This window comes from Schistocerca nitens, chromosome 1 (assembly GCF_023898315.1).
Source record: "Schistocerca nitens isolate TAMUIC-IGC-003100 chromosome 1, iqSchNite1.1, whole genome shotgun sequence".
Taxonomy (NCBI): domain Eukaryota; kingdom Metazoa; phylum Arthropoda; class Insecta; order Orthoptera; family Acrididae; genus Schistocerca; species Schistocerca nitens.
Window position 1 is genome coordinate 1,164,362,989 of NC_064614.1, and position 19,962 is coordinate 1,164,382,950.

Consider the following 19,962-nt stretch of genomic DNA (forward strand, 5'->3'; position numbering starts at 1 on the left):
GTACCCTACAGGAAATAAATAAACTCTTTTATGGTTATAGCATTTAGTGGCCATTAAACACTCATACAACTTAATTCGCCGGATCCTTGATCCTGGAGGGAAAAATTAAGTTCAAAACATAAATAACCGAAGAAAAAATAACTGTCACATGAATTTCCACAAGTCCAGCATATATCCCAAGATGCAAACACTGACACATCATAACCACGTGAGCTCATTCTGAGCGGTACAAATACTCGAAGGACGTGTTGCAGTGTCTGTCATCGTTGGGTGCAGTTGACAGAGTCCTGTGGCAGTACAGCACGGTGCAAGGCGAATGTGGCAGAGTGCAACGGCAGTGTCAGTGAGAATACCGTGGCGTCGTATAGCTGGCGATAGTGTGCCTGAAGCTGCTCGCTAATGGAAATGCGTCTTCACTCTTCTGCGGCCAGTTACATCGTCATTTTTGTTCATCCCCATGCCATCGACTTGAGTAGCCTATGTTCACATGACAGGAGCTGGTAAACCTACGATGTCCAAGGAGTCTGCCACCGACAAATCTTGCTCCATCGATGGCAGAAACATAAAATTTACCATTTTCACACGTCCTTGATTCGCACTTCCCTGTTTCGCGTTTTCTGATCGCTACAGCTATAGTTTGTGTTGGACACCATGTCAAATGTAAACAATATTTCTGATTCGTTGTTATTCCATGTTCTCTGACACCCTGATACGTTCGCAGCTGGTAGGACGGAAGACTGGAAGCGTGTCCTGGACGTCAACGTGCTGGGTCTGAGCATCTGCACCAGGGAGGCCGTGCAGGACATGCTGAGCAGGGGCGTCGACGACGGCTTCATCATCCACATCAACAGGTTTGTTTTCGTCCCGGCGCACGTACCAACTCACAGTGCCTACTTCTAGACCATCTCATTGCGTATGTTATACGCGCAGCGTTCTACAGAAAGTTGTTATTGCTACTAACTCATAAACAGTTTGAGATACCGAACAGGTTATTTGTGTGTGTGTGTGTGTGTGTGTGTGTGTGTGTCTGCGGGGGAGTACCTCCAGAATTAATGTTTCACTCTTCAGCAGAGTGTACGCTACTGCGAAACTTAAAAATGCATGCTGATGCTGGTCCTGAGTCTGGACACCTGGTGTTTCCAAAATGTTTTTACGTATTGTCAACGCTCACATCTTTTTTTCCCAACGTGGTATTGAAGAAACTACCATTTAAATAAAAAAGATGTGTGCTGTATTGCTTTTGAAGGGCAATCGATTCATCGTTTTGTCGGTTCTTCAGGTTTACGGGCAAGGTAGCCGAAAGAAATGCGGATGATATTCTGAAAGTGAGGGTGAAGGCTGCGGCATAGTACAGTTTCACACTTTCACCCCTGTTACCGTCTACACATCCCATAACAGGACTTCACCGACTTGCGGCAGTGACGTTCTGTCTCATATTTACTACATATCCCGACTCTGCTTACCAAAAATTTCACGTACAAAAATTACTTTCTTCGCAAATAAAGACAGTACAATAATCTTCTCCTAGTTACATATTTCCTGATCATAAATGTTTCAAACTACTTGTCTATCTACAAACGTTTATGGGATTAGACTGAAGGAGAGAAGCAAATAAAAGAACTATCCATATACAATTAAGAAAGTAATTATATTTACTAATTTTACCTTCCGGGTCGCTGGCCATGTACTATACTGTAGTTTCTGTCCTTTCCTCTTTGGAATAAAGGTTTGTATTTTGCAGAGAGTCCAGCCATAAAGATACACGGCAGGTCTCAGGTCGGCGATCTAGCTGTTCTTTCCCTTGGATAAAGCTGTTGCTTGACGTAAGACTAATAGTAATTCTCTGGTGATTATACATTAAGTGCCATGGATCGGTTCGCTGCCTTTTTTCCTCTATTTCACTGGCTGTTTAGCGTTTCATATATGATAGTGCATAAAAATGCAGTAAATGAAGCAGGCAAAAAGGAATACAAACGTCTCAAAAATGAGATCGACAGGAAGTGCAAAATGGCTAAGCAGGGATGGCTAGAGGACAAATGTAAGGATGTAGAGGCTTATCTCACTAGGGGTAAGATAGATACTGCCTACAGGAAAATTAAAGAGACCTTTGGAGAGAAGAGAACCACTTGTATGAACATCAAGAGCTCAGATGGAAACCCAATTCTAAGCAAAGAAGGGAAAGCAGAAAGGTGGAAGGAGTATATAGAGGGTCTATACAAGGGCGATGTACTTGAGGACAATATTATGGAAATGGAAGAGGATGTAGATGAAGATGAAATGGGAAATACGATACTGCGTGAAGAGTTTGACAGAGCACTGAAAGACCTGAGTCGAAACAAGGCCCCTGGAGTAGACAACATTCCATTGGAACTACTGACGGCCTTGGGAGAACCAGTCCTGACAAAACTCTACCATCTGGTGAGCAAGATGTATGAAACAGGCGAAATACCCTCAGACTTCAAGAAGAATATAATAATTCCAATCCCAAAGAAAGCAGGTGTTGACAGATGTGAGAATTACCGAACAATCAGTTTAATAAGCCACAGCTGCAAAATACTAACACGAATTCTTTACAGACGAATGGAAAAACTAGTAGAAGCCGACCTCGGGGAAGATCAGTTTGGATTCCGTAGAAATACTGGAACACGTGAGGCAATACTGACCTTACGACTTATCTTAGAAGAAAGATTAAGGAAAGGCAAACCTACGTTTCTAGCATTTGCAGACTTAGAGAAAGATTTTGACAATGTTGACTGGAATACTCTCTTTCAAATTCTAAAGGTGGCAGGGGTAAAATACAGGGAGCGAAAGGCTATTTACAATTTGTACAGAAACCAGATGGCAGTTATAAGAGTCGAGGGACATGAAAGGGAAGCAGTGGTTGGGAAGGGAGTAAGACAGGGTTGTAGCCTCTCCCCGATGTTATTCAATCTGTATATTGAGCAAGCAATAAAGGAAACAAAAGAAAAATTCGGAGTAGGTATTAAAATCCATGGAGAAGAAATAAAAACTTTGAGGTTCGCCGATGACATTGTAATTCTGTCAGAGACAGCAAAGGACTTGGAAGAGCAGTTGAACGGAATGGGTGGTGTCTTGAAGGGAGGATATAAGATGAACATCAACAAAAGCAAAACGAGGATAACGGAATGTAGTCGAATTAAGTCGGGTGATGCTGAGGGTATTAGACTAGGAAATGAGACACTTAAAGTAGTAAAGGAGTTTTTCTATTTGGGGAACAAAATAACTGATGATGGTCGAAGTAGAGAGGATATAAAATGTAGACTGGCAATGGCAAGAAAAGCGTTTCTGAAGCAGAGAAATTTGTTAACATCGAGTATAGATTTAAGTGTCAGGAAGTCATTTCTGAAAGTATTTGTATGGAGTGTAGCCATGTATGGAAGTGAGACATGGACGGTAAATAGTTTGGACAAGAAGAGAATAGAAGCTTTCGAAATGTGGTGCTACAGAAGAATGCTGAAGATTAGGTGGGTAGATCACATAACTAATGAGGAGGTACTGAATAGGATTGGGGAGAAGAGGAGTTTGTGGCACAACTTGACCAGAAGAAGGGATCGGTTGGTAGGACATGTTCTGAGGCATCAAGGGATCACCAATTTAGTATTGGAGGGCAGCTTGGAGGGTAAAAATCGTAGAGGGAGACCAAGAGATGAATACACTAAGCAGATTCAGAAGGATGTAGGTTGCAGTAGGTACTGGGAGATGAAGAAGCTTGCACAGGATAGAGTAGCATGGAGAGCTGCATCAAACCAGTCTCAGGACGGAAGACCACAACAACAACAACATTTGATAGTGCTATGAGCGCAAAGAAAAATAAGTATAGTGGGCAGTTGTAGGCCTCAACATCCTGTGGCAATCGTAACATACCTGTGCTGCATATTCTCCAGCTGCAAAATAGAGTCCCACTTGTGATGTCCGAAGTACTTCAAGCTGTCTCCATGTCGAACCAGTCAGTTTACGTATAATATTGTTCCTCGCACTTTTTTTTTTCCTTACAGACCTGTGCAGTGTTTTTTAAACACAGTGGACGGTCTTGGTTGACTCCCAAGTATTTTTATTTGATGCAGTGGAGTAGTCTAATCCCCCGCCATCCCATTCCCAATAATCTTGAGGCTTCTCTGTTATGTAGATGGAATATATATACTAGCATTTTTTCTGAGTTAGATAGCAGGTGATTTTCTTCATAGCGGTTACACAAGGTATCCAAAGCCCTGGCCAGGTTTCTTTCAATCACTTCTGCCTTGAGCAGTAATGGCAGTGTCGCCTGTGTATACGGATCCCTTTCTTTCTGGTTGGTGTCGGTGTTCATTAAAAACGATGCAGTAACCAAAAAAAGGCAGTCTCTTTCATAGTGAATATCTTCGAACATCTGTGACATAAACACCTGTTGTAGAGGTGCAGTACAAGTTTAAGAGCTTTTCAAGGTTACTTATAGGATAAAATCCGGTGATAAGGCATCCGAGGTATCAGGTGACATCTGAAGCAATTACCCGATATATATCTAAGGTCATCACCTTCCCTGGAGACCCACCTCTGTACTCACAAACCTGAGACAGTTGTATGTGGTACATTCAAGGTCACCCCAGCACCTCCCCCTATTTTGTCTGCACCAATAGCAGTCAAGCACTTTTCCCCTCCTCCTCTTTTTATTATTGGGGAAAACGTGTGGACATGTCATTCTTGTTCTGTGCACTGTTGTGAGAGCATCACCAGCAACAGAGCTGCACTTTTTGAAAAATGGTGATGGTTATTACCATAATTTACTTTGACATTATAGAGTGTGGTTGAATTGCTGTAATTTTATGACGTGAAGGAATATTCTGCAAAATGACGGAATTTTTTAAAAAAATTAGACTGGTAAGGGCAAGACTCCAACAAACTCATTACAGAGTAAATCATTGTTTTTAAAGTTGGTTCTTGCGAGTTATTAGACGTTTTGCATTTCAGATTCTGTAAACTGACAGAAAATGTTAGTTCTCTAGGCGAACTGTGTGTGACTGTGGGGTATCCTGTTTCAAAATGGTAGCCAAGATTACCATAATTAGTGGTCCAAAATGGCCACCTTCAAGATTTTTAGCTTAAGTAACACAATTATCAGCAAAAATTTGGACATTATCTGCAAGTACTCCGCCTCCCAGTACTACTTACAGTTTTATCCGATTTTTCCAGATATAGAAACGAGACAGAAAAGCTTCTACGGTGTAATAAATAGGCTATTGTCATGAGGAAACACGTCTCTGTATTACTAATGTGAAGTTTGGAAGGTAGGAGACGGGATACTGGCGGAAGTAAATCTGTGAGGACGTGTTGTGATTGGGTAGTGCAGTCGGTAGAGCACTTGCTCGCAAAAGGCAAAGGTCCCGAGTTCGAGTCTCGTTCTAACGCACAGCTATAGTCTGCCTAGAAGTTTCATGTCAATGCACACTCTGCTGCTGAGTGAAAATTTAGTTCTGTCACATAATAGCGACAAAAACAACGTATAAGCACTCAGCCACCCACTACTGTTTACAATTTGGTTATATATTTCTATTTTCTTAGACATCGCCTTTCCATTCTAAGGTGCATGTTAATTCGTGGTTATTAAAATTCAAACAATTTGCGCAGAGCATTATTTGAAACTGCACTCCTACTTGAACCTTCTGCCACCACACCGATTAATGATCACGTCCCCACATTATTATTTACTGGTATCTAGGATGCCTGAAGAGAGACTGCCACAGTCTGAAACACCCTGCCAGATCCCTTCAGCCTCTGAGAATATTCCCCTCCCTCTTTCTCATTGGATCAAAACAATCAAGATTCCCTTCCTTTTGCCGGCCGGGGTGGCCGAGCGGTTCTAGGGACTACAGTCTGGAACCGCGTGACCGCTACGGTCGCAGGTTCGAATCCTGCCTCGGGCATTGGTGTGTGTGATGTCCTTAGGTTAGTTAGGTTTAAGTAGTTCTAAGTTCTAGGGGACTGATGACCTCAGAAGTTAAGTCCCATAGTGCGCAGAGCCATTTGAACCATTATATCCCTTTTATCACTGGAGCAGTTGCGTGGGCCGCGATATTTGAGGTCTCATCAGCACAGTGAAAGAATCATTATGAAGTGCCCTGATACGCAGTTACGAGACGGTATCCTCAAGCAGAATAAAGGTGGATTAGAAGACAGATAAGTCCAATTAACTACCAGAATACGATATTTTAACTACCAGAATACGATATATCATTGCGTTTCCCCTAAGTATTAGAAAGCATTACCACTGCCCAGTTTTTCCAAAACCCATACATAACTCAGAGACACTCAAATGTTTATAAATTCCACAGTGCTTTATTTAATGACAAATACATACTTGCTAACTACAAAGTCTACATTATGTCTGTATTACACTACTTACCATTAAAATTTCTACACCACGAAGATGACGTGCTACAGACGCGAAATTTAACCGACAGTATGATGATGCTGTGATATGCAAATTATTAGCTTTTGAGAGCATTCACACAAGGTTGGCGCCGGTGGCGACACCTACAACGTGCTGTTATGACGAAAGTTTCCAACCGATTTCTCATACACAAACAGCAGTTGACCGGCGTTGCCTAGTGAAACGTTGTTGTGATGTCTCGTGTAAGGAGGAGAAACGCGTACCATCACGTATCCGACTTTGATAAAGGTCGGATTGTAGCCTATCGTGATTGCGGTTTATGGTATCGCGACATTGCTGCTCGCGTTGGTAGAGATCCAATGACTGTTAGCACAATATCGAATCGGTGGATTCAGGAGGGTAATACGTAACGCCGTGCTGGATCCCAACGGCCTCGTATCACTAGCAGTCGATATGATAGGCATCTTATCCGCATGGCTGTAACGGATCATGCAGCCACGTCTCGATGCCTGAGTCAGCAGATGGGGACGTTTGCAAGACAACAACCATCTGCACGAACAGTTCGACGACGTTTGCAGCAGCATGGACTATCAGCTCGGAGACCATGGCTGCGGTTACCCTTGACGCTGCATTACAGATAGGAGCGCCTGCGATGGTGTACCCAACGAAGAACCTGGGTGCACGAATGGCAAAACGTCATTTTTTCGGATGAATCCAGGTTCTGTTTACAGCATCATGCTGGTCGTATCCGTGTTTGGCGTCATCGCGGTGAACGCACATTGGAAGCGTGTATTCGTCATCGCCATATTGGCGTATCACCCGGCGTGATGGTATTGGGTGCCATTGGGTACACGTCTCGGTCACCTCTTGTTCGCATTGACGGCACTTTGAACAGTGAACGTTACATTTCAGATGTGTTACGATCCATGGCTCTGCCCTTCATTCGATCCCTGCGAAACCCTACATTTCAGCAGGATAATGCACGACCGTATGTTGCAGATCCCGCACGGGCCTTTCTGGATACAGAAAATGTTGGACTGCTGCCCTGGCCAACACATTCTCCAAATCTCTCACCAACTGAAAACGTCTGGTCAATGGTGGCCGAGCAACTGACTCTTCACAATACGCAAGTCACTACTCTTGAGGAACTGTGGTATTGTGTTGAAGCTGCAGGGGCAGTTGTACCTGTACACGCCATCCAATCTCTGATTGACTCATTGCCCAGGCGTACCAAGGCTGTTATTACGGCCAGAGGTGGTTGTTCTGGGTACTGATTTCTCAAGATTTATGCACCAAACTTGCGTGAATATGTAATCACATGTCAGTTCTAGTATAATATATTTGTCCAATGAATACCCGTTTATCATCTGCATTTCTTCTTGGTGTAGCAATTTTAATGGCCAGTACTGTATTTACTGGTATCTAGGCTGACTGAGGAGAGACTGCCACAGTCTGAAACCCCCTGCCAGATCCCGGCTGCCTCTGAGAATCCTCCCCTGCCTCTTTCTCTCTGGATCAAAACATTGAAGTTCCCCTTTTCCCTTTTGTTACTGGAGCAGTTATGTGGGTTGTGATATTTGAGGTCTCATCAGCATAATTAAGAATCACCATAAAGTGCCCTGATGAGCTGTTATGAGACGGCACCCTCCGGCAGAGTAAAGTGGGATTACAAGACACTTAAGTACAATTAACCACCAGAATACCATATTTGAATAAATTAACTCTTTCTACATGCCAAATCTGTACCACCCATAAATTTTTACTGTCTGTGGGAAGTCATAGTGTATGTTAAGATGAGTGCGTTATCCTATCGACAGAGTTACTGTAATTTAATGATGTCATTGCGTTTCCCCTAAGTATTAGAGAGCATGACCACTACCCAGTATTCGCAAACACATCCATAAACCCGAGACACTTAAATGTTCACAAATTGCACAGTGCTCAGTGCTTTATTTAATGACAAATACGTACTTGCTAACTACAAAGTCTACATTATGTCTGTATTATTTACATGTGAGATCACTATAAATATTCCTTAGAGCTGTCTGCACGTAAATAACTATGAAAAAATCAGAATGTGTGTACCCCCAACACACTGCTCAATTCTCGCTGTAAGCAATAACTGCTACAGTCATAGGATGGGATTAGGACAGAAAATAAGCACTCCGTCTTCAGGCCACGAGTGGCCTACCGGGACCATCCGACCGCCGTTTCATCCTCGGTTGAGGATGCGGAAAGGCATATAGGAGGGGCGTGGGGTCAGCACACCGCTCTGCCGGTCGTAAGATGGTATTCTTGAACAAAGCCGCCACTATTCGGTCGAGTAGCTCCTCAATTAGCATCACGAGGCTGAGCGCACCCCGAAAAATGGCAACAGCGCATGGCGGCCTGGATGGTCACCCATCCAAGTGCCGACCACGCACGACGGTCCTTAACTTCGGTGATCTCACGGGAACCGGTGTACCCACTGCGGAAGGGCCGTTGCCAGGATTATGATAGAGAATAAAGAAATTATTTGTAATCGTCGCTGGTGTGACGTAACTGGTAGCCGGCGGAGGCCACACTGTTTGCACTAGTCGTTGCACATTGATAACCGCCTCACCATAGCAAGAAGAACTACAGTGGTGACACGCCCCACTGCACATACATCGCACAGGCAACAGTCAACGGAGAAGTAGTAGTTACATGACCGTTGAAAACTAGTGAACAACTGGAGAAGAAGCAGAATATGCACGTGCTGGCAGCACCTGTGATCAAATATCAGATGCTAACCGCCGGAGGCAGGTGTGTGATAAAACAGGCAGGATGCCACCAGTCGAAGTTCCGAGGAGAGGAGAGAGCAGTCTGTATTTACTGCTCTCATAATGGATAAAACGCTATGTCTGTCTAATTTCCAAGTATGTAAATAATGGTGTAGCAATAATCTACAGATACGACACTGATAAATTTACAATCATTTTACCACAACCATAGCCTGACGCAAGGTGTAGTCCCACATGCAACCATATCTGCGCTATTTCTTTTGTTTGGTGTATGGATGTGTCACTGTTTATCAATCCCTCATTTGCCACACATATTGAGTGGATGGTCCATGTCGTTACACACAGTCTTCGGAGGGTATGGAGGTGGAATACCAGAAGCGCTTTGATGTTCATGTATGGTAATATCATGGTTTCTTCAAATTACTGCAGCTACTCGCCTTGTGTTTTGTTCTTCAGTTTCTATTGTCCCGTTACCGGATTCAAACCGCCTAGTGATTCACCATCTGATGGTGTATATTCATTGATTGTCTGCAGCAGTGTGGGAGTCGTGTAGCTGTGGCAAGATGTATAAACGGGAGATGTAAGCACCGAGTGTGGAGAGAATTATTCACATAATGAGATCGATTTTGTTACGTTACTTACAGTTATTAGTGTCCGTTCTTTGGTTGCTGGTGCACACAATATTCTGGGAAATATAATGAATGTTTTCCAGGGACGTTAATTTCACTGCACTTCACACACTTAGTTATAGGTAACACGTTCCACATGCTTTACAAAACATATCTACATCTACATCTACATCCAAACTCCGCAATCCACCTGACGGGTTGTGGCGGAGGGTACCTTGAGTACCTCTGTCGGTTCTCACTTCTATATCAGTCTCGTATTGTTCGTGGAAAGATCGATTTTCGGCATGCCTCTGTGTGTGCTCTAATCTCTCTGATTTTATCCTCACGGTCTCTTCGCGAGATATACGTAGGAGTGACTCCTCGGTGAAGGTATGTTCTCTAAACTTCAACAAAAGCCCGTACCGAGCTACTGAGCGTCTCTCTTGCAGAGTAACCAAGGATTAAATTATGTCAAAGAGTTTGTGTTAGGGCAGAGAGTCACTTTGTTCAGCTCTTGTAATACACACTGGCGACAGTAAGAATGTATCTATTTCTCTATTGCAAAAATAACATGTAGTTATTTGCTGATATTGACATGTGCTATTCATAAAATCAAATAAACAATGACTTTGGAAGTTATTACAGCAAGCTGTTGTTTCGTCTTTAGGTAGTTCAACGCTCACATTTTTTGTTAGTCGCAGTATTTGTACCCGTATGTGTGGCCAGAGGTGTGATTTTTTTAAAAGCATGCATTAATATCGTCTGCTGGTGTTGAACTGGGGATAACTGGAAGTGTTTGTCGGAAATCTCCTGATAGTATGAGTATAGCCCCTCCTATCACTTCGGTTTCCCCGTAAGTCTTTTAATGTTGTGTCCATGGCTTCGAGTAATTTTTCATGCCATCGTGCATTTGTCCCAGAAGACAATTTTAGCTTTCTTTACAAGTTCACTCCGTCCTGATGCTCTTGAAATTTTACACACAGCTAATTGCTCTTCCTCTACAGTCAGCAGTAGTTGTAGTATGGAATGGGCAGTTCGTCCTCCTTTCATATGTGTGGCTGCAATGCCGGTTGATGCCAGTGCAGGAGCGATGTGTTGTTCAGCACGTATTTTCGCCAGCAATAGATTTGTTAGAAACGTTTCTGTAGTGCCGCCTGTTGTATCCAAGTAAATCATTCCGTCGGTGTTGTTGTCGATCCGGTCCATGATAACGTTGTAAATTTGCATTTGGTTGTATCTAAGGAATGGTTTGTCCTGAGCAATGGATTAAAGTAGTTCGTTGATGTTGTAGCTTTTTTCCTTTGTAATTGCGTAGCATACTGTTAGCATTTTTTCGCTGTGCTTGCATTCCAAGTTGTACTAAGGTCTGACTGTTTATTGCGAAACATTTATCTTCTAGCCGAATGAGTGTCTCACTGAAGATGTTGGCGCTGAATTCGATTGTCAGTTCGTGATGAACTTATCGGATATGATACAGTATGTAATCATTCATACTCTCTTTAAAGGAGTCCCATAGCTGCGTTGGATTCGATGGGTTACCTGTTGTTAATTTATGTCAAGTAAGTCTCTCATTTGTTCAGCTGACGCTGTGAGTTAGGCTTCTTGTAGTGTTAATTTTCAGTAGTTTTCGTTTTCCAGCAGTCCTAAACGTTGGCACGCTTCTCTGTACGCCTGTCAAAGGTAACCGTCAACAGTGTTGAAATCTATGAAACTTGTTGGTCCCCTTTTTCGTGTAGAAACATCCAGGGATAGAAAGATTCGATGTTGTTCGGATTTACAGCGTTTACTCGGCGTAGTACGCCAATTTTCATGATTTCTGGTTGACTTTCTACTGGAATTCCTTGTTTTCTTCTCTGAAGGATATTTCATGTTGTGTTCCACGTGTAATAGGTAGCGACGTCGGCATATAGTAATGTTTTCGCGAATTGATCTATTTGGAACAGTTGATAAAAAGCTGATAATGTTGTGTTCTGAGGGTGCTTGCTTGCAGTTTTCTTGGTGGTGTCACTTGTGAAGAAAACTCTTTGTCCCTTCTCCAAATGTACTGCTAGATGCTTCACAGTTGCTTCGCCTTCATGTATGAGAAAATCGAAAATCCGCCACTTGCATCGTTATTGTTGATGTCGTTTCCTGTTTGGTACCTGAGGAACTCATCGTTTCTGTTTTGTTCGCTGTCTTCGGCTATTTGAAATAGTGCCATGTTACTGCCTTTGCTCACATACTTACAGACATATTTGAGGACTTCGCTGAACTGCAGTATTCTACGTATATATGTGCTTGCAACATTTTGGTAAGTAGTATGTTATATGGTACTGCCCATTGACTATCTATTTCCAGTTCGTCGCTGCCACATATTTGTATTTTAGCTGTGAAGCCACCGTTTTCGGGTAATCGTCTTCTGTATTTGGGATAACCATCAACTACAGTTTGGGTGTCGTCCAGATGGCGAATTGGTGTTTCATGCCCCGCATGGTCAGTGACTCATGTTTTTCACTATTATTTCGTAGAGTTCCGGATCTTCTTGTGTACTGGTAAATTCTGCTAGGATGACTTTGTTGACATCCGAGGGATGAATTCCGTCACGTGGTCATATTAAATTGTGTGAGTAATCCAGTCCTCGTTCTTGCCATTCGACTGTGTACATCCAGCATCTGACGGTTCCAAATATGCGGTATTTTGTGATGAGTTCAATAAATCTCATTTGCTTTTGTCGGAAACTTCTGTCTGTGTCTTAGTTGTTCTTTGATTTCTGGCCACGACGAGTTGTATGAGAATGTTAAAATGTTAGAGGTCAGGTCGACTATATTTTCTTATGTAGGTCATTGCATCTCGAGTGTATTCGTGCATGTGTCTCGGGCTGCATGTGTATGATGAGGGTAAGATTACCTTTGTTCCAGTGTCGCTAATGTTTCCGTCATTTATGACTGTGCCTTGAAGGTGGATGTATTCTTCCGTGAGTTGTTTGTTCTGACTCAGTCTTACGTAAATATCCATTCCGCTTCTATTTTTGCATACATGTCTACCTAGAACTGTTGGAATAAACGGAGAGTGTTGAGAATGTGATTGCAGGTTTCATTGTCTCTGACCATTAAACGGTAGGCATAAAACTCTTTGGAAGTGACTCCTTCGTTTGTTTCTACACCTGTTTCAGTTTGGATTTGTTTCACATTAAAATGATATCCTTCCTCTCCGAGCATTAATGGCTGTTGGGGGGGCATCATATGAACGGCGTGTCTCTGCATGCGTTATAGTCTTACTCCTTTTCGTTGTGCAGTTATGTCATGGTTTGTCTTTTCATTGTCAACAATTTCGTCTATCTGAGGTTCATTAAATAGACGTTCGTGTTCTCCAGGAGATCTTTTGTCGGCTCGAATAATAACTTTATAGTCATCAGAAATCATTCGGCCTAATGCTCCTTTGAGTATGTGTAGCAGTTGATTGTACTTGTGTAACAGCATCTGTACGTCTTGGACTAATTTTCGTCTCAGCCCACTGATATTTGTGCATCGTTGATCAGTTTCTGTTTCTTCATTTCTGATGAAATATACGTACAGAAATCTGTAGTCTTTGTTAGATAGTGGAAGTAATGATCACATGTTGTGACATATTTGTCCTTGAACGGAAAATCAATGGATTTCATCTCTTTTTGTGTTGATCGACGTGAAACCGAAGTAAGTCATTTGGAAGCAGGTGTCGTTCGCTTTTATATTTTGAAGAACGTCTTTTGATTCTGGGGTTTACACGGTCACTTACGGTAAAACTTCCTGGAGAACTGCTTCCAGAGGTGGTAATAGAGTTTTTCTAAAGATGGAATAATCAACGAATGGATAACGTTCTACGAGCCGGGGCGTGGAATGTCAGAAGCTTGAATGTGATAGGGAAAGACTCAATCTAGATATAGTAGGAGTCAGTGAAGTGAAATGGAAAGAAGACAAGGATTTCTGGTCAGATGAGAATAGGGTAATATCAACAGCAGCGGAAAATAGTGTAACGGAAGTAGAGTTCGTTATGAATAGGAAGGTAGGGCAGAAAGTGTGTTACTGTGGAAAGTTAAGTGACAAGGTTGTTCTTATCAGAATCGACAGCAAATCAACACCGACAACGAAAATTCAGTATACGTAACGACATCGCAAGCTGAAGATGAAGAGATAGAGAAAGTGTATGAGGATATTAAAAGTGTAATACAGTATGTAAAGGGGGATGAAAATCTAATAGTCATGGGGGACTGGAATGCAGTTTTAGGGGAATGAGTAGAAGGAAAGGTTACAGGAGAATAAGGGCTTGGGACAAGGAATGAGAGAGGAGAAAGACTAACTGAGTTCAGTAACAAGTTTCAGCTAGTAATAGGGAATACTCTTTTCAAGAACCACAAGAGAAGGAAGTTAGTTGGAAAAGGCCAGGTGATAAGGGAAGATTTCGGTCAGATTACATCAGGGCCAGACAGAGATTCCGAAAACAGTTTCTGGATTGTAAGGTGTACCCACCAGCAGATATAGACTCAGATTCCAATATAGTAGTGACGAAGAGTAGGCCGAAGATTAAGACATTAGTCAGGAAGAATCAATATGCAAAGAAGTGGGATACGAAAGTACTAAGCAGTGACGAAATAGGTTAAAGTCCTCTAAGGCTATAGATACAGCAATAAGGAATAGCTCATTAGGCAGTACAGTTGAACTGGAATGGACATTTTTAAAAGGGCCATCACAGAAGTTGGGAAGGAAAAGATAGGTACAAAGAAGGTAACTGCGAGAAAACCATTGGTAACAGAAGAAATGATCGATGAAAGGAGAAAATACAAAAAATTTCTAGGAAACTCAGGTACAGAGAAAAACAAGTCGCTGAGGAATGAAATAAATGAGAAGTGCAGGGAAGCTCAGAGGCAATGGCTGCAGGAAAAATGTGAAGACATCGAAAAAGATATGATTGTCTGAAGGACAGACCCAGCATACAGGAAAGTCAAAACAACCTTCGGTGACATTAAAAGCAAGGGTGATAACATTAAGAGTGCACCGGGAATTCCACTGTTAACTGCAGATGAGAGAACGGATAGGTTGAAAGAATACATCGAAAGCGTCTATGAGGGGGAACGATTGTCTGATGTGAAACAGGAGTCGATTTAGAAGAGATAGCGGATCCAGTATTAGAATCAGAATTTAAAAGAGCTTTGGAGGACTTAAGATCAAAGAAGACAGAAGGGATAGATAACATTCCATCAGAATTTCTAAAATCATTGGGGGAAGTGGCAAAAGAAACGACTACTCACATTGATGTGTAAACTGTATGAGTCTGGCGACATACCATATGACTTTCGGAAAAGCCTCATCCATCCAATTCTGAAGACTGCAAAAGCTGACAAGTGCGAAAATTATCGCACAATCAGCTTAACAGCTCATGCATCCAAGTTTCTTACAAGAATAATATACAGAAGAATGCAAAAGAAAATTGAGGATGCGCTAGATGACGATCAGTTTGGCTTTAGGAAAGGTAAAGGCAGAGAGAGGCCATTCTGACGTTGCGGTTAATAATGGATACAAGACTAAAGATAAATCAAGACACGTTCATAGGATTTGTCGGCCTGGAAAAAGCGTTCGGCAATGTAAAATGGTGCAAGATGTTAGAAATTCTGGAAAAATTTGGGTTAAGCTATAGGGAGAGACGGGTTATACAGGGTGTTACAAAAATGTACGGCCAAACTTTCAGGAATCATTTCTCACACACAAAGAAAGAAAATATGTTTTGTGGACATGTGTCCGGAAACGCTTACTTTCCATGTTAGAGCTCATTTTATTACTTCTACTCAAATCACATTAATCATGGAATGGAAACACACAGCAACAGAACGTACCAGCGTGACTTCAAACACTTTGTTACAGGAAATGTTCAAAATGTCCTCCGTTAGCGAGGATACATGCATCCACCCTCCGTCGCATGGATCCCTGATGCTTTGATGCAGCCCTGGAGAATGGCGTATTGTATCACAGCCGTCCACAATACGAGCACGAAGAGTCTCTATATTTGTTACCGGGGTTGCGTAGACAAGAGCTTTCAAATACCCCCATAAATGAAAGTCAAAAGGGTTGAGGTCAGCAGAGCGTGGAGGCCCTGGAATTGGTCCGCCTCCACCAATCCATCGGTCACCGAATCTGTTGTTGAGAATCGTACGAACACTTCGACTGATATGTGCAGGAGCTCCGTCATGTATAAACCACATGTTGTGTCGTACTTGTAAAGGCACATGTTCTAGCAACACAGGTAGAGTATCCCGTATGAAATCAAGATAACGTGGTCCATTGAGCGTAGGTGGAAGAACATACTGACGAAATTAAAATGAGATCTAACATGGAAATTAAGCGTTTCCGGACACATGTCGACATAACATCTTTTCTTTATTTGTATGTGAGGAATTTTTCCTGAAAGTTTGGCCGTACCTTTTTGTAACACCCTGTATACAATACGTACAACAGTCAAGAGGGAGTAATAAGAGTGAACGACCAACAACGAAGTGCTCGTATTAAAGAGGGCAAGACAAGAATGTGACATTTCGCCCCTACTGTTCAATCTGTACATCGAGGAAGCAATGATGGAAATAAAAGAAATGTTCAGGAGTGGAAGTAAAATTCAAGGTGAAAGGATATCAATGATACGATTCACTGATAAGTCATTGCTATCTTGAGTGAAAGTGAAGAAGAATAACATGATGTGCTGAGCGGAATCAACAGTCTAATGAGTACAGAGTATGTACTGAGAGTAAATCGAAGAAAGACGAAGGTAATGAGAAGTAGTAGAAATGAGAACAACGAGAAACTTAACATCATGATTTATGGTCACGAAGTAGATGAAATGATGGAATTCTGCTACCTAGGTAGTAAAATAACTTATGACGGACGGAGGATGGAGGACATCAAAAGCAGACAAACATTCCTGGTCAATAGAAATCTACTAATATGTAATATTGTCCTTAATTTGAGGAAGAAATTTCTGAGCATGTACGTCTGGAGCACAGCATTGTGTGGTAGTGAAACGTAGACTGTGGGAAAACCAGAACAGAAGAGAATCGAAGCATTTGAGATGTGGTGCTACAGACGAATGTTGAAAGTTAGAAGGATTTATAAGGTAAGGAAGGAGGAGGTTCTGCGCAGAGTCGGAGAGAAAAGGAGCATGTGGAAAACACTGGTCAGGAGAAGGGACAGGATGATACAACATCTGTTAAGACACGAAGGAATGACTTCCATGGTACTAGAGGGAGCTGTAGAGGGCAAAAACTGTAGAGGAAGCCAGAGATTGGAATACATCCAGCAAATAAAAATGGTTCAAATGGCTCTGAGCACTATGGGACTCAACTGCTGAGGTCATTAGTCCCCTAGAACTTAGAACTAGTTAAACCTAACTAACCTAAGGACATCACAAACATCCATGCCCGAGGCAGGATTCGAACCTGCGACCGTAGCGGTCTTGCGGTTCCAGACTGCAGCGCCTTTAACCGCACGGCCACTTCGGCCGGCATCATCCAGCAAATAATTGAGGACGTAGGTTGCAAGTGCTACTCTGAGATGAAGAGGTTAGCACAGGAGTGGAATTCGTGGCGGGCCGCATCAAACCAGTCAGAAGACTGATGACCACAAAAAAAAAAAAAACATGTCATTATAGCAGCAGTAACTGATTTAACAACAGCGAAAGACATTTGTTGTCTTATGTAGGCGCTGCCGACCGCTGCGCCGTGTCCCGCCTGTTTACATATTTGAATACGCATGCTTATACCAATTTCTTCGGCGCTTCAGTGTAACTCAGGCCCACACTGTAATGTCAGTGTGCCTTACCTCCTAAATTATGGTAATATATGCCACAATTTTTGATGTCATACGACTCTGCTGCTGTCGATGATCCTCTCACCACAGTGAATAGGCTTTGAGTGATGTGGCCAAGACGGTTGCTCTAGTAAGAAATTGAAGAGGGGTAAGTGAGAAAGGGGGAGGAGTAGGAGATGGACCGTTACCGACCTTGAAGGGATGGAGAGGGATGGGAGGGAAGAAGAGGAAAGTATCCTCTCTGGTAGGGGGCGGGGTGAGGGATGACTTTGAATGCACCTCACACAATTGCCTCAGGTGTTTCTTATCACGGAAGTATTCCCTTATAAATGGATCGAACCAGTTTTAACCCTCGCAACATCAGCTTAGTAGGGGGTACTTGTTGTTCACGTTCTGAAATTAATGTAATCTAGTCCGTTTCTCTCTATTTTAAATTTTAGAAAGAAATATTTATTTTTTTAATGAATTATTCTACCAGATTCCACACTGTTTTTAAATTTTTCAATTAAAATTAATCCAAAAATTTAAGGTTCAGTGGTAGGTGTCACTTTTCCTAGGGAAGGTTGCAATCAGTATCTCTCTGTTCAGAGCCTTACGTACAAATCAGTGTCTCTTTAAAAAAAAGTACTTTGAGAGTAAAAATGAACACAAGAACGAAATTTGCATTTTTTTATATTCTTTTGTGGAGATCGTAAAGTCTGCAGTACACGTTATTGATAATATGTTGATATTGCTAAGAATGTGTTAAAGGTATTTTCAGGTTTTGGGACCTGATTACACATCAATATCTCTTTAAAAAGCAATTTCTTAAGATAATTCAACAGCACTTAATGAATTTTATCAAAATTGTTTTTAGGTTAGGCACAATATACCCCCCCCCCCCACCCACACCCCCTCCAGCCACACTACTCATCAATACTGAATTGGTCCAGCTTGTCCATCATAAGATGCACGTATCTTGCTTAGCATACAGCCTTGTCCTATTCTTCGAGGACAGCCCTCTTAATCTTATCCATCGTGTGACGAGGGTTCCCGCGATACCGCAGTGCAAACCTGAACTAGAGCAGGCTACTTCATTTGGTGTTCACGAACTGACTGCGGTGACCTGGAAGTAGCCTCTTGAAAAACGAAGCCATAACTGAAATGTTGGTTGCAGGCCTCTACAATAGATGGAAGGATCCTGTTCCGGTATTACACAAACCTCAAATTAAAAATAATTAGTTTCCACTAAAATAAAAGTAATACAATAACCACCTTTCGCTTATTCATTTCTTGCTCAAAGAAGTTTCACACAATCTGCATATCTACGAACATACGCGTACCTAGACTGAAGAAAACAAGCAAAAAAAAATTATTCATGAGATTAGATCAAGACCAGCGTCTTGTTCGCCTAATTTAAAATTTTCAGTGTTCCGGTGCATACCCGGCAACCTCTTACTAGTAACATTTGCAGGCCACATTCAGTGTTTGAATTAATATTGATTTAAGCGTAAGAGAATTTTAATATGTTTTTTTCTTATAGTTTCATTAAAAATCAGTAATCGAATTAATGAAACGAAATGGTTTGTTTTGCAGCACAGTTTTAAAGAAAAAAATAATAAATATGTATATGGGTTTTCGTAGCTAAGCATGCATGTGAAAGCCAGTTAAACAGTTCAGAAAACAAAGCAGCTTACAGAACCTGTGTAGCAATTTTGTACATGTTCTACAGTAGATGGCTTTGTTGTCGACTTATTATGAAGGTTGTGTTCCACATAGCGGTTACCTAAGGACATAGAAGCCAAAAAAGCTTAAGTCTGAGCGAAAACGTTAAACAATATAGATACTTTTAAAATTTTGTTAAAGAAGTAAAAAAAGTAGCGAATGAATACTATTTGCGTTGATAAAAAGAGAATTCTTGAACATGGTGCAAAATCCGTGCGTGACGGACAACTATAATTAAAGCTATTTCTGTGTGGCAGTTTTAATATCAAATGTGAGCATCAGTCTCTTCAAGAAAACCCTGAAGTAGTCGATGAATTCACGAGAAACTCTTAGCAACAACGCCACATTAGCAATCACGACACCCGTACGAAAATAATCTGATTAAAAGTATCTGGGCACCTATTAGTGGAAATTGATGTGGGTGTCTCCACTCTTCGCCTTTATGACGGCTTCTCAACTCTGCTGGATATACATTCAGTGACGTGTCTGTGTGGTGGGGGAATTGCGGCCCGCACTACCTCAATAGCTGAAGCCGGAGAAGGAAACTGTGATGTGTGCACGCTGAGGTCTGGGGTGGAGTCTACATCCTAGCTCATCCAAAAGGTATTCCACAGGGCTGAGGCTGGGACTCTGGACAGGTTGGTCCATTTCAGGAATGTTACTGTCCTCAAACCGTTGCCTCAAAGATGCTTCTTTAG

The 19,962-nt window shown here is 42.1% G+C and overlaps 1 protein-coding gene across 1 annotated transcript in view; it reads left to right on the plus strand.

Annotated features, from left to right (window-relative positions):
• Positions 1–19,962, plus strand: part of LOC126238872 (dehydrogenase/reductase SDR family member 11-like) — a 105,427-nt gene that overhangs the window by 37,674 nt on the left and 47,791 nt on the right. Inside the window, exon 3 of the mRNA XM_049947818.1 lies at positions 722–851. Within this exon, the coding sequence (XP_049803775.1) occupies positions 722–851 (130 nt within the window). The remainder of the gene's footprint in view (positions 1–721; positions 852–19,962) is intronic.